The following is a 15,052-nucleotide window of genomic DNA, read 5'->3' on the forward strand; positions in this document are numbered from 1 at the left end:
CTCTCCCCTCTCTCTCTCACACACACACACACACACACGCACACACACACACACAGAGTAGAATTAGAAATAGAAAATCCTTGGTATAGTATTATATATTTGAAGAAGTGCATAGGAATGACTTTTCTGGTAATCTTTCCACTTTAATAATTAGCAGTTTATAAATCATTGCATGTATAATTATTGAAGCAGAAAAATGGTCAGAAAATCTATTCCTATTTATTTCTTCAAATATATGCAAGTGGGTACAGAAAAGCTCCTGGCTTTAAGAGTATTGCAAAAGGCCTGGTTGGAGGCCCAACCTTTCAAATTCTTTTACAGGGCTTAGAAAAACTGAAGGGCTGACACAATAACTGTGTGAATCTGAGAGGGGAATATGTTGAATAAAATCATAATTAACTGATCCTCCAGTATTTTCTTTTAACTAAAGCCAGAAACTTTTCAGCACCCTTTTGTATGTGTGGGCATGTATTACTGTTTCATTGCTCTGACATCACATGATAGTTAAAAATGAACATCACTGTCATGCAAGTGATATCTCTCATTTCAAGTCTTATGTGAGAAACATGTCTGGTCATGGGGAAAATATAATCTTTCTTGGAAACAGATGAAGGTTGGTGACAAGAAGAGCATCTGACTGTGGAAAATCTCCCTTATCAAATTCCACCTGGCCCTTTTGATCAGGGGAAAGTGGACAATAAAACAATAATGATGATAAATATTGGTTTCAAATTTTGGTGCAAGGCCAGTAAGTTCAGGAGAAGGGGTTAAGTTGATTACATCAACCCTAGTACTCACCTGATACTTATTTTTTCTATCCTAAAAGGATGAAAGGTAAAGTTGACCTCGGTGGAATTTGAACTCAGAACATAAAGACAGACAAAATGCTGCTAAGCATTTTGCTTGGCATTCTAACAATTCTGCCAGCTCACTGCCCTGATGATAATAAATATTAAAAGAGTACTCAGAGTGTACTCTGTGCTGTTACCTCTTTATATTTGTAAAGATTTATTGTGGGAATTGGAAGATTTAAAGTTCCAGTCTTCATAGTGACCACTGGTTTCCTCTCAAGATGAGAATCTTCGTTCAGATGAGTGAACAATGGTGAAATCAATGTTGTATTTTTAGGTGATGGGTTTGACTGGGAGTTAGGTATTCCAGTTGTGTGTGATATGGAGGTAAAGCATTTGTTGGGAGTGAGGGGTTATGTTTGTATTTTTATTTGTATTTTTCTGCAAATGCAGATATGTTGTGTATGTGTTTTTTCAAATGTGTGTGTCTACATTAGTTTGAACAACAGAGATTTTTGGTCATAAAAGATTATTATGGAGGATTATGGATATTTTTGGCAAGTTTTAATGTTGGTTATCTAAGAATAGTAATTTGGCTATTATTGGAAATGGAAAAAAAAATAACAGCAACAAACAAAATTTCTCTATTATGGGAAATGGAATTAAAGGTGTGGTAGAATAGAAATTTTAGGCTGAAGTATTTTTCTTTGAAGGTCATTGGAGGTAAGTGAGGTAGTTTTCATTGGAAGAGAATGTTGGGAATACTGTGTTGAGCTGGAAAAATGATGTAATGTGCTTGTGTGCGTGCTTGTGTGTGTGTGTGTGTGTGTGTGTGTGTGTGTGAATGGAGCGGAAAGTAAGGAGGTGATCACTTCATACAAGTTAAGTTTAAGACTAACTAAACACAAACACACACATATTCAGTGCATATGGGCATGTATGCATATAAGTACACAGTACAGTTATAAATATGTGCATATATTGCAGTGAGCATATGCATACACACACTACATAGTTGTGCTTGCATGAATGTATACACATACACACATATTTATGCATACATTTTATATATATGCATATATAATATACTGTCTCTCTCACACATACACTCTCTCTCATATATATATACACACACACACACGCACACTCATTATGCATATATATAAATATCATGTACATATCTCCTACACAATACACATTTATATTACACACACACAAATATTTTGCACATGCAGACATACATACACACACTAATTCACACATCCTCGCACAATTTCAACAGAAACATCTCCATTGATATATTGTCAATAATATTCCCTTTTATGATTCCTAAACATCCTTTCATGTGACAGCAGAGCAACAATGAGAATTCACATGAGGTATGGTCTGTTCTGGAAGGAAGGAAGTGATATCTGACAGCAGATGTTAGGCATCTTGGTGGTGATTGTTGTTGCTGTTGTTGTTAATAAACAATGTACCACTTGATGGATGTATCCTCATTGCTCTGATCCAATTCATGGATATATCATTTAAAATGTTTAACCCTTTTTATTGTTGTATATAATGGCAATTGTTTCTCATTATTGCTAGAAATATTTGGCACACAAACACAATTTCATTATACATTGTCATCCTCTCCTCCTTCTCCTAATTATTGTCATCATCGTCATCATGAATGTTGTTGTTATTATTGCTTTTATTGAGAAGGGTGATGAATTGCCAGAATTATTAGAGCATCTCACAAAATGTTATAGAGTATTTCTTCCAGATTAGAGAAGGAATTCATCAACTGATTAAAAGTGGTGAACAGGAAAGCATCACTTGCAGTGTGCTTACAGTGAGAATAATTGTTAACCACTTCCCAGATGCAAAATGCATTTTAGGGTAAACACTTCTGTGCTGGTGGGGGCTGCTGTATGCCTTCTCTGAATGCAGGAGTCAGTGTCTCAACAAACAGTGAAACAACCTCTTTAGGGCATTTTGGCCCCGTCCACTATGACACTGAACCTAATGGGGTCACCCACCAATACAGGTAACAAAACTCCTGCACAATAGCTTGAGCTTTGTTGAGTCAGATGTTGTGACTCTGGGCTGCTGTTTCTATCATTCTCAATGTTTGATCTTATGCCTCTTGTTCTAAGGCACATACTCTGGAACACAAGGGAGTGAGACATCATTCAATGGGTATTGGTGGAGGAAGTACAGCTTGGCAGTGAAGTTGCACTTCAAATCATTGGTGAACCACAGCAGACATGTGCTGTTTGATTCCAAGCAGATACTACTGATTTTCCAGTAGCTCTTTGCCAAGCTGTATGAGAAGAGCAACAGACTGGAGATAGTAGAATACAATACTTATTCAATGATATCCAGTGATGATTCTTTACCGAAGACTCAATGCTACAAGAAACTGATTTCAGCAGAAGTAGTGGATTTGTTGAGCAGCTGTGAAGTGGCAAATCAGTGAGACTGGATGGTCTTTCCTTGCTAGGCTGGTTCATAACTGTCTTGGCAGCTGTTTATTGCAACTGGCAGTAGACTGAGAATATTCAGTCATGTAAGCAGAGGAGTAGCGATGCTGTTGAGGAAGTACCCGAACAAAGGAAGAACATAATAGGCAACATCAGATCCATAACTTCGTTCAGAGCAGAGTTAAAGGTTTATGCAAGGGTGCTTGCTTGCTGAGAGATTGGTGCTTATCCATGATAGCCTCTCCACCTCACATGATACATCATAGAGCAAGTCAGCACTAGGTCTGGTTTTGATGGGACTCAGATTAATTCAGATCATTCTGAAGCAAAGCACAGGGTCAACCAACATTATCTAGTAACCTTATGACCAATAAAAGAAATCATCATCATCATCATTATTATTATGGTGAGCTGGCAAAATCATAAGAATGTCAGAGAAAATGTTTAACAGCGTTTCAATGATATCCAGTGGTGATATCATTTTTAGTTCAAATTCCACTGAGATGGACTTTGCCTTACATCCTTTCGAGGCTGATAATATAAGTACCAGCTGAGCACTGGGGTAAATGTAATCAGCTAACCCACTGCTCCTAAAATGTTGATGGCCTTGTGCCAAAATTTGAAATTATCATCATTATTAATATTTCACCTTATTCCTCTGTTACATTAATTTTTCCTGTCTGTTGTCTCATAAACCATCGCTATTATTGTGATTTAATTCCATACCTTTTGATGTCTTTGCAGAATGGAGGAGATGGTAAGCAGCATGCTCCATTATAAATCCAAAGTTGAACAATTACGGCAGGAAAGGTTCAATTTGTCAATGACTTATGAGGTAAGCTAAATTTAACTGCTACTTCTTGGTTCCTTTCTATTCTTTCATCTTCTTTTCTTTGACTTGTTTCAGTCACTGGTCTGTGGCCATGCTGGGGCACCACCTTGAAGGGTTTCAGTTGAACTGATTGACCAGGACTTATTTTTATGTCTCTTTTTCTATCAGTCTCTTTTGCTGAAACAGTAAGTTATAGGGATGTAAACAAACCAACACTAGTCAAACAGTGCAGCACTCCACACACACAATGGGCTTCCACACAACTTTTGCCTACCAAATTCACTCATAAGGCATGTACTATGTACTCTTTTACTCTTTTATTTGTTTCAGTCTTTTGACTGCAGCCATGCTGGAGCACCGCCTTTAGTCGAGCAAATCAACCCCAGAACTTATTCTTTGTAAGCCTAGTTATTCTTTGTAAGCCTAAGTTACAGAGACATAAACACACTAGCAGCGTTTTTCAAGTGATATTGGGGGGGACAAACAGACACACACATACATATACGTATATATACATATACGACAGGCTTAATTCTGACATTCTCAAAATGTTTTCTTGGCAAAGATATTGGAGTAGTTTGCCATTGCCTTCCCCAACTGGATGCCTGTTGGCCCACCACAAGCTCATCTGGCCTTCAATAGGCCTTGTTATAAGTCCTGCTGGGTGTCCAGATACTCTCCTCACAAGAGTAACAAGCTACTCAAATAGGGGTGTCAGTTTTAGTTGCCAACTACTTGACTATGATACAGGTAGTACTAGTTTACAGGGTACAAATAACAGGTCTCTTCAGTGTGTGATAAGATTTCTGACCTGACTAATAGGTGTTATATATTGAATCAAAAAGCTTCAATCAGTTGAAATTATCTAAGCATTTAGTAAACAAAAACGTCCTCTAGGAGTACATAAAAAATGACAATATCTGTCATTTCAGTTTGGATTATCAAAATGTATTTAACCAGATTAATGTTGTTCTCACCTCTCCTCTCTTTCTCCAGGAAAACTTACAGCAGTACCGTTTACAAGTTAGTAAGTTGGAAAGAGAAAATATGATGTTACTAAATGATTACAAAAAATTACAATCTCAGGTGAGTATAAGTTTAACAACTTTATATTATTTCATGGATTACACCTGTATGAACTTCATATTTACTGTTGATAAATTAATTAATTGTACCTCCAATGTAGCAGTGGAGTGCCTATTGGGCAGATGTGTTCTATGTTTAGTTTTGAATTTGATTAATTGCTGATCCATCTACAAAATACAAAAATGAATCCTCCTCCTCTTCTTCTTATCATCATCATCATTATTGTTGTTGTTGTTCTTGAGGTTGTGAGTTGGCAGTAGTGTTAGAGCATCGAACAAAATACTTAGTGGCATTTTACTGTCATTAAGGACTTCAAAAAGTTAAAGACTTGGTCCAAATGCTTGCAGCAGAGTGGAATCCAATAAAAGCAGTCAAGGACCAGCTGTTGGTGTTACTTCCTAAATATTTAACTGTTAATATCATGCTGAAAATTTTCAAAGTCAAAAAGCCCAGTTCTGTAATGATTCTGTTACAGAATAAAAATAAATTATAGAGATAGGGATTAGAATTTTGTTTCCTATATTAGAGAGTTCCTTACTTCCATCAAGATGGACTGGTTGACCAATGCAGTCCCATACAGTAGTGTGTCATACAGGACATTAAGAGTTAACTATGAACTAACTAGATTCTTATTAATAATATTAATTTTTATTGCTAAGTGGTGGGTTGAAGCATTGAAAATCAAAGGACACAACACATTGACGATGATAGTAATTGAATTGCTGGTCCTTGGCTTACTGTTGCTGTCCACAAACATACTATAAATGTCCTCACACATGATCCAAATTATATTATAAAAGTTGGGGTTTCGGTGGGGGGGGGGTTGTCTGTGCTGTTTATTTCTCCCAAAATTTTCAAGCATTTTCTTTCTTCACTTCTCGTTTTCTTTTTTCTTTCTCTTTCCACTTTTTCGTTTCCTTCTTTGCCAGGCAACTAGTGCAATATTAAAAAATGATTATGACACACAAAAATAAAACACTATTTAGCATGAAATCAACAATATTTTATCTCTTTTGGCAAATGCAAGTAATTTTTAAAATATCATCTTTTCTATTCGTATAACTGGGAACAATTTTCTTATACTCAAGTTTCACTAACTGTTCATCTGAGAAAATTTCATGCAAATTTGATGCCAAGTTTTTCAAAGCAGCACAGATAATTTTTTCACATCTTTTAGGACTGTTTTATCCATGTTAGTATTCATATCGTACTTATATCTTCTTGAATGATCTTCTGGGAATTTTGGTAGGATTAAGTAGGGTAAGGGTAGTCGAAAACTACTTCTAAACTGGCAACTTCATCTGATGTGGAGTGATGTTGTACTTTTTAAACATGGGTATGGAAGAAAAAATTTCGAACACCTTTTTATCAGAATTAACCTGTTGATAAATATATCTCTCAAATAATACTTACAGGATTAAAAAATTAAGTAAATACAGGATAATTTTCTTCTTTTCAGTTACTGAGTTTAGAAAGATTTTAAAAGTTTGAAAATACTTTCAAAAAGGTTTCTCTTCTCTCTCACTAAATGATATTTCAGAATGCTCTCCACCTCTCTCTCTCTCTCTCTCTCTTTATCCCCCTCTCTCTCATCTTGTGTTTCTATAAGTAATATTCCAGAATATTATGATTTAAAAACCAAAATACAAATCATTTTTATTCCAGAATTTTGAAAATAAATATTTTTCTCTTCATCCTCCTTATCATGTTTAAGACTTTATTTCTAAGTGCTCTACATCCTCCCTTACTCATAACTACATGCTTATGCACACACATGCAGATTTTAAATCAAACGGAAGATTTTTCTCTTTTAGGATTTCATTAGCTTGCTGTAGGTGAAATGAATAAAAGATTGAAGCAACTCAGAATATATTTCTGATCTTAATTTGTCAAGTCTAGGTGGATAAAGTCAAAACAGCTATTGACGCTTGAAATCAAGGAGAAGTTATACTAAAATGTACCCAATTTTGTATTTCAGTGTTACTCTTCTGAGCATCATGAAAACCCACAGCAGTTACTGGAGCAGATTAAAGTGTTAGAATCAAATAATTCTTATTTGCGGATGGAGAATGAACAACAACGGAAGGAGTACGAGAAATATGTAGATGAAATTGCTAACCAGGTGGTGCAGGCAGTGCTTGTACAGAAAGTAAGATATAACTATTATTTCAAAGTTTTCACTCTATGCATCATTTGTTAGATATGCTGTGATAAGCTTGGCTGTGTAGTTATAAAATCTATTTCATACTCATCTGTTTTGTGGTTCAGTTCCACTGCATGTAACTTTGGATTTGGATAGGTGTCTCTCTTCCATAGCTTCAGGTTGAACAACACATCTTGAGTGGAGTTCAGTAAATAGAAACTACAGAAGCTTGTCATATATGTATATACATTTTTATGTAAATATGAGGCACAAGTATAGTTGTTAAGAAGTTTGTTTTGCACAATGTGGTCTTGGGTTTAGTCTCACTGTGTGGCACCTTGAGCAAATGTCTTCTGCTATAGCCCCAAGCCAATGAAAGCCTCGTAAATGAATTTAGTAATCAGAAACTGAAAGAGGCCCATTGAATATGGCAGTATAAATAAACAAATAAAGGACTATTCAGTGTATCTGATGATATGTAACTTCCATAGTTCAACTGACCAATGATGTTTTTTAGTCAGTTATAGCCTTATTCATTTAATTTAACAATGACAAGTCGTGGCTTTTATGAGACTTGCTAACCTTTGAAAACATTTTCAGTTTATTACATGAGACTGATGGGAGTGTAGAGCCTCAACCATTGCACGTTACCTATTTGTTTGGTTCAATGTCTAAATGACAATATCCTCTGTTATTTCTTTCCAATTAGTGTCTGAAATGTTACAGAAGATTTTAATAACATCTACAGTTGTCTAATGTAAGCATTTCTTAATATATATATATCATCATCATCGTTTAATGTCCATTTTCCATGCTAGCATGGGTTGGAAGGTTTGACTGAGGTCTGGAGAGCCAGCAGCTGCACCCAGGCTCCAATTTGATCTGGCAAAGTTCTTATCTGATCTGCTCTTTGTAACACCAACCACTCCGAGAGAGTAGTGGGTGCTTTTTACATACATACATGCATACATACATACATACATATGCCTGTGACAATTCATGTTTTATCATAGTAAGATGTTTTTGATGTTTACAACTGTCATGTGGGCATTAGAATTTATATACTGCACTTAATTTTGGCCTAGTAAGACTAATATTGGTTTCAGTTGTACTATTGTTATTTATTACCCCATTGATTTGGTTGTTAGCAGTGATTTTGTTTAGCATGTTATTTGGGTTGATGCTGGTGTTGGTATATTTGTTCTTACTACGAATGAGTTACCAGAGATTTTGAGATTTCATATTTTGAAGTTGTCATTAAAGTTGGGGGATTTAATTTAATTATCCTCTGTTAAACTCTTTGTTAATTTTGTAATTAGAATAAATTTGATCTGTGGTCCCACATTTCTGCTGTCTATATAAAGAGACTTAAAAATCAAACATCCACTCAACATCATGGTGTTTGGGGTGATCACTAGTGATGGTGACGTTATACCTCCATTCATCTTCCCACATGTCCTCAGACTCAACACAGAGACCTACATCAAGTGCCTGGAGGAGATAGTGCTGCACTGGGTGCAGAGTGTGGCTGCTGGAAGACCCTATGTCTGGCGAAAGGACTCTGCACCATGCCACACTAGCAGGAGGACCCAGTCAGAAACTTAAAATGATGCTATCTTTGAGGGTAGAACTGAAATCAATGACAATACTAAGTGGATATATAAGGGGTATGTATTGGTGAAAGGTGAGATGACAGATTATTAGAAGTTTTCAGAAATGATTTTCAAAAAGTTACCCACGAGAATTAGATATTGGAATGGTGACTGTCTGCAATCCCTAATGAGAGCTGGTGTTGTATATGTGCACTTGTAAATTTGTATCTGTGAATGTATGCATCCATGCATACTTACACATGGAATTGATATTTCTAACTTGTTTACTGATCTGCTCTTTGCAGGGCTTGAAAGAAGAATGTTGCCAACTGCAGGAACGTGTTCATGACTTAGAAGTTCAAAACAAACAACTTAATTTGTTGTTTCAACATCACTTTCGGTTTCCGAATGAATCAACAACTAAGGTAAAATTTCACATCATATGCTTCTTTTTTCTTTTTTCTTTTTTTTTGTGCAGGGGTGGTTATATAATTGTTTGGTTGATAACCTTGCTTCCCAACCATGTGGCTTTGGTCTCACTGTTTGGCACCTTGGGCAAGTTTCTTCTGAAATTGTTCCAGCCTAACCAAAGACTTGTGAGTAAATTTGGTGGTTGGAAACTAAAAGAAGCCCTTCACCTATATATATATCATCATCATCGTTTAATGTCTGCTTTCCATGCTGACATGGGTTGGAATGTGTGTGTCTGCATGTGGACCCATGTCTCGATATCACATAACAGTTCCAAATGAGCATCATCATCATACAAGCAAAATTGTCCATTTCCTGGTTTCTATGTAAAAGATATTTATCTACAGTGAAATATCATTACCTTGCTTGGAAACAGGTGAGGGTTGGCAATAGGAAGAGCATCTGGCTGTAGAAAATCTGCCTCAACAAATTTCATCTAACTGATGCAAGCATAGAAAAATGCCTGTTAAATGAGGATAATTGTTTGATATTGTGGTTCATATTTTATGCTGTTCTTCTTCCTATCATTTCATTTCACATTCATTTCAATTTTGTTTAGTCAAAGCTAAGCTCATTTTTCTGCATTTTCACTGAACCTTATAAGGTCAACAGAAGTGAATCATTCCCTAAAAGGACAATCATTTATGGCAGTAAACATTATAGTGAAGACCTGCCTGTTGCCCTCACCTCCCACCCCAAGAAAGTAGCAGTTGTTGTATGCAGTATGTATTGTTATATAGACAATTGTATTCTATATAAGAAAGAACACCTATAAATTACATACTATATTATGTCTATCTCTCAATAGTTATGACTAGATATTGTAAACTTTATTTTCTCTGTTGTCAGCAGTGAGACATATGGTCAAACTGGGAGAACACTGGTCAGCTGGCTGAAAAGTCAATAGTTTTTAAAATTTTGTTAATAATGTTGTATTAATCTGTAACAAAGCAGATACCAAGGAAGTCACAAGTTTCTGCATAAAGTAATTTTTTATAAATGGCAAGTGTTTTGCTTTGTAACGATACCTGGAAGTGTAACTAATAGTGGGAAGCTTTACACATTCCACCTTGTTTAGCTCCATCACCTGGTAGTTTCCCCAGTCGAGGAGGGCCTGCAAAGATCATAGGTACTGCTCCTCTTTTCGTGGCCAACTTCAAGTTACACCCTATGTCTTAGAAAGGTAGGACACTTGGGACATTCTACTTTTAGGTATACAAAAAGACTAGATAGTCACACCAGGAATCCCTTTCATCATGGGTCAGTTCAGTTAGTGGTGAACCAGGACTAAACGCTACCAACAGCACTTATCATAGCTTGAAACCAATTCCTCCATATCCAGTGGCTTCACACAAACACCACATTCACATAAATGAACAAACACTAATGTACACATCCATTAAGAATTAGAAAAGCCATACTTAGAATATATTACTTATTAACCATATATTTTCATGTTATTTAACACTGTACATCTGTGACAGATATTATCTTGGGACAAACACTGCAGTTAATTAACCCTTTCTTGGTATATCTGCATTGAATATGAAACACAGATTGCTATTTTAAACTAATCTGTTTAAATTTCTGTAATTTATTTTCCAGTTGCCGTGTCTTGAAACTTATGTCACTGATGGAAATGAAGTAAACATTGAAGGTGGAAAATTATCATTGTTAGATTTTGCTTCTTCAGCTGGATTGATGTTTGACAAAGGAGCAGAATCTCTCCAGAGTCTTTGTAGCCAATATGTAAGTATACATTCTAAAGAATCTATGACTACTCTGTAAAATGTTTGCACACACACACATGCACACAAATTCAGTGAAATTAATTTTGGCAAAAAATGGAAAAAAAAGATAGTTAATGAAAAAGGGTTATAAATTGAGAGAGGTTTGTGTACTTTGAAGAGAGGTGTGTCCTGGCATTTCAAAGACGTACTTGGAATTTCAAAGAAAGGCCTGACCTGAAATATCAGAATTTATCTCTTCTTAAAACACATGAACTTATTTCATGAATTTTAATAATTCTGATTCTAGCTTCTTAAGATGGATGACACCTCTCACTTGCAAATATCTTCTTCAAATTTAATCCTTCACAATGTAGCAACAGTTAATGGAAAGCATGGAGAAAAATTAACAAACATTATTACCGAGGATACTTAGCAGGCATATTCAAAGACTCAGTCTTCGGTGACACCATTCTGTTAATAAATATCAGTGAAACAATTATATAACCAAATGTTGGCATCTTGTTACTAGTACTATACAGCATCTGTGGCAAGTTTACTTGACTCTCAATGTACCAGTGTATATTGGTGTAAATAGGTACTATAAGGTGGTTCGTCATAGTAAACAGGAAGATAGGAGTATTGTTTAAACAAAGATAATAGGTGTTTCATTAAATTATTTGTACTGAATTTAAACTTTTCCATGTACAAAAGATGCAACAGAAAAGAAGGAAAGAAAGAGAGAAGGAAAAAGAAAGCAAGTTTCAGTTACAATAACAAAATGTTTAACTCCATTATATAATGCAGATTGGATGAATGTAAAAGAGTCTAAAATTGAAAAGATTATTAAAAAACTAGTAATGTTAGACCCAACAGATATTGCTGGCAAATTTTGTGTGCTTCAATGAACAGCTAGCTGCTGGTGTGTGTGTGTATGTATGTGCACATGTGTACTCAAATAAATCAATTGATTTCTTCTAACAAACCAATTACATTATACAATTTTATTACAAAAATTAGCTTTGGTTTACAAAATGTTTGGTTGAGTACAATCAAAGTTAAGACGCCAGTGAGTTGGTAAGGGTGGTTTGGTATGATATGGAATATTTAATTTTACAATTGGTTTGAAGGACATCAGAATAAAAACCAGACAAACTAAAATTATCTACATTCTTAAGAGATCTAATCCTGTTAAAGTCTTGGGAATTAACATTTCCCGTAATTTCTTCCATGTTTATTATTATCAACATAATTATTGTTAGCAGTCAACATTGTGCTGTACCCTTAGACAAGGTCTTTTAAGTCTTCTTTCCTAAAGCTTCATGGCAAATCAGGAAATCCTGATTATAACTTGCCACCATTTTGTCCCTTGTATAGTAGTATCACAGGAGGCGCAATGGCCCAGTGGTTAGGGCAGCGGACTCGCGGTCATAGGATTGCGGTTTTGATTCCAAGACCGGGCGTTGTGAGTGTTTATTGAGCGAAAACACTAAAAGCTCCACGAGGCTCCGGCAGGGGATGGTGGCAAACCCTGCTGTACTCATTCACCACAACTTTCTCTCACTCTTACTTCCTGTTTCTATTGTGCCTGTAATTCAAAGGGTCAGCTTTGTCACACTGTGTTATGCTGAATATCCCCGAGAACTACATTAAGGGTACACGTGTCTGTGGAGTGCTCTGCCACTTGCACGTTAATTTCACGAGCAGGCTATTCTGTTGATCGGATCAACTGGAACCCTCGACATCGTAAGCGACGGAGTGCCTTCCTCCTTCCAGTAGTATCACATGCATTATTTGGACCTTACCTTCCCCTTACTCTAGCAACATATCTTGCCTGTGACAACAAACAGTTACCTCTGAAATTGCTACCTCTATACTTTATAACCCATCTGCTCACCTAAATCCTTTTGATGCAACCATTTCTCTGCCCCACAATCTTTAACACTTATGCTAATCCCATACTGAGCTCCTATGTCTAATTCTTTTTCGCCAAACTTGAAGGTTAGGAGGTTTTACATGAGTAAATTTATATTAGAAATAAAAAGAAATACTTTGAGAACTTTATCTTGAATACAAGAAAATATTTATATTTTTATCAAAATATGCTACTGGTTTCAATTGTTTTAAGTCAATTTAGTCATACTGTAAAGGGAAGGAAAATAAATTGAAATAAATTAATCTTTCATGATACTCATTTTGGAAGTTCACGTCTTTTCTTCTTACCAAATCCACATGATGCTGTTCATTGATCTCCTGATGATTGTTACTTTCAAAATTCTGTTATTTTTTATGGCATGGGTATATTAGTTAGATAATGAAGAGAAACTCAATGTAATGAGACTTACAAAACTTAGATATATAGCTCATTGCTCTGATTTGTCTCATCACCAGTTCTTTGTTAAATATACTGTCACTGTTAGTTCATTGGTTTAATGATACAAAAACTTGTTGCCATCTCATTGTTAATATATCCTTATAGTAAAGTATCCTCATTACTAGTATTCTTTTTATACTTTACTTGTTTGTCATTGGACTGTGGCCATGCTGGGGAACCACCTTGAAGTTTCTTTTTATCTGAACAAATTAATTTCAGTACTTTTTTTTTTCAATCTGGTACTTATTTTATTGGTCTCTTTTTTGCCTAACTGCTAAGTTACAGGGATGCAAACAAACCAACACTAGTTATCAAGCTATGGTGTGGAACAAGCACAAAGTTACATGCACACACACATATGCAATAGCTTCTTTTAGTTTCTGTCTACCAAATCCACTTTCAATGTTTTGGTTGATTCAGTCCTATAGCAGAAGACACTTGCCCAAAGTGCCATGCAGTGGAACTGAACCCAAGACCATACAGTCAGCAAGCAAACTTCTTACCACACTGTCACGTCTGTGCATTATTTTTATTTTCATTGGTAGGAAATTCTTATTACTAGCTCATCACTAGAAAAATCCTTCCCCAAACTTTTGTTTGCTTTAGATAAACAGTATTTAAATTTGCTGTTGTTCTTGGGTGACTATTGTTATTTCTTTGTCAATAGACCTATGAAATAAAGGAACTAACTGAATTCATTGGCATGATTCACCGAACAATGTGTGTACTAGGTATTCCATGTTCTTGTCTGGTGTCAGACTTCTGTGTATTCTCTGTTATACAATGAATATAGGTTTGACTATTACAATCAGGACACATTGAAGTGTTTCTGGTACATTACGGAAGCCACAGTATTTTGCACTGTTGGTGCTACAAGAAGGATTTGTTGCACTGTTACAGTGAGGTATTAGTGCACTGCTTGCTGTATTGTTAGTCACAACAATGCACTGTCTGTGCTGCATTTTTACAATCAGAGGATGTTACATAATATAAAAAGCAAAAAACAGAGACAGGTGAGGGAACAAACAGGTGTATTAGTTTAATGCTTGGGAAGAATGGAAAAGTCTTTGGATGTTTTGAGCCTATGTTCTTCAACAGAAAGAGATGATAGGAAAAAGATGGAGAGAGAAAAAATGTGTAGGGAGTTGTTGGCACTCCATCGCTTACGACGTCGAGGGTTCCAGTTGATCCGATCAACGGAACAACCTGCTCGTGAAATTAACGTGCAAGTGGCTGAGCACTCCACAGACACGTGTACCCTTAACATAGTTGTCGGAGATATTCAGCATGACACAGTGTGACAAGGCTGACCCTTTGAATTACTGGCACAACAGAAACAGGAAGTAAGAGTGAGAGAAAGTTGTGGTGAAAGAGTACAGCAGGGTTCGCCACCATCCCCTGCCAGAGCCTCGTGGAGCTTTAGGTGTTTTCGCTCAATAAACACTCACAATGCCCAGTCTGGGAAATGAAACCGCGATCCCATGACCGCGAGTCCACTGCCCTAACTACTGGGCCATTGCACCTCCAACAACACTTTCATAATCAGGAATTGTCACACACAGTGTGCT

General features: G+C 36.1%; 1 protein-coding gene across 2 annotated transcripts in view; it reads left to right on the forward strand.

Moving 5' to 3' along the window:
- LOC106868679 (uncharacterized) overlaps positions 1 to 15,052 on the forward strand; it is a 284,588-nt gene that overhangs the window by 253,034 nt on the left and 16,502 nt on the right. For both annotated transcript variants that reach the window (XM_052977697.1, XM_052977691.1), the window contains exons 4-8: positions 4,004 to 4,094; positions 5,088 to 5,177; positions 7,156 to 7,326; positions 9,218 to 9,337; positions 10,989 to 11,132. In XM_052977697.1, coding sequence (XP_052833657.1) covers positions 4,004 to 4,094; positions 5,088 to 5,177; positions 7,156 to 7,326; positions 9,218 to 9,337; positions 10,989 to 11,132 — 616 coding nt within the window. The remainder of the gene's footprint in view (positions 1 to 4,003; positions 4,095 to 5,087; positions 5,178 to 7,155; positions 7,327 to 9,217; positions 9,338 to 10,988; positions 11,133 to 15,052) is intronic.

Source organism: Octopus bimaculoides, chromosome 2 (genome assembly GCF_001194135.2).
Source record: "Octopus bimaculoides isolate UCB-OBI-ISO-001 chromosome 2, ASM119413v2, whole genome shotgun sequence".
Lineage (NCBI taxonomy): Eukaryota > Metazoa > Mollusca > Cephalopoda > Octopoda > Octopodidae > Octopus > Octopus bimaculoides.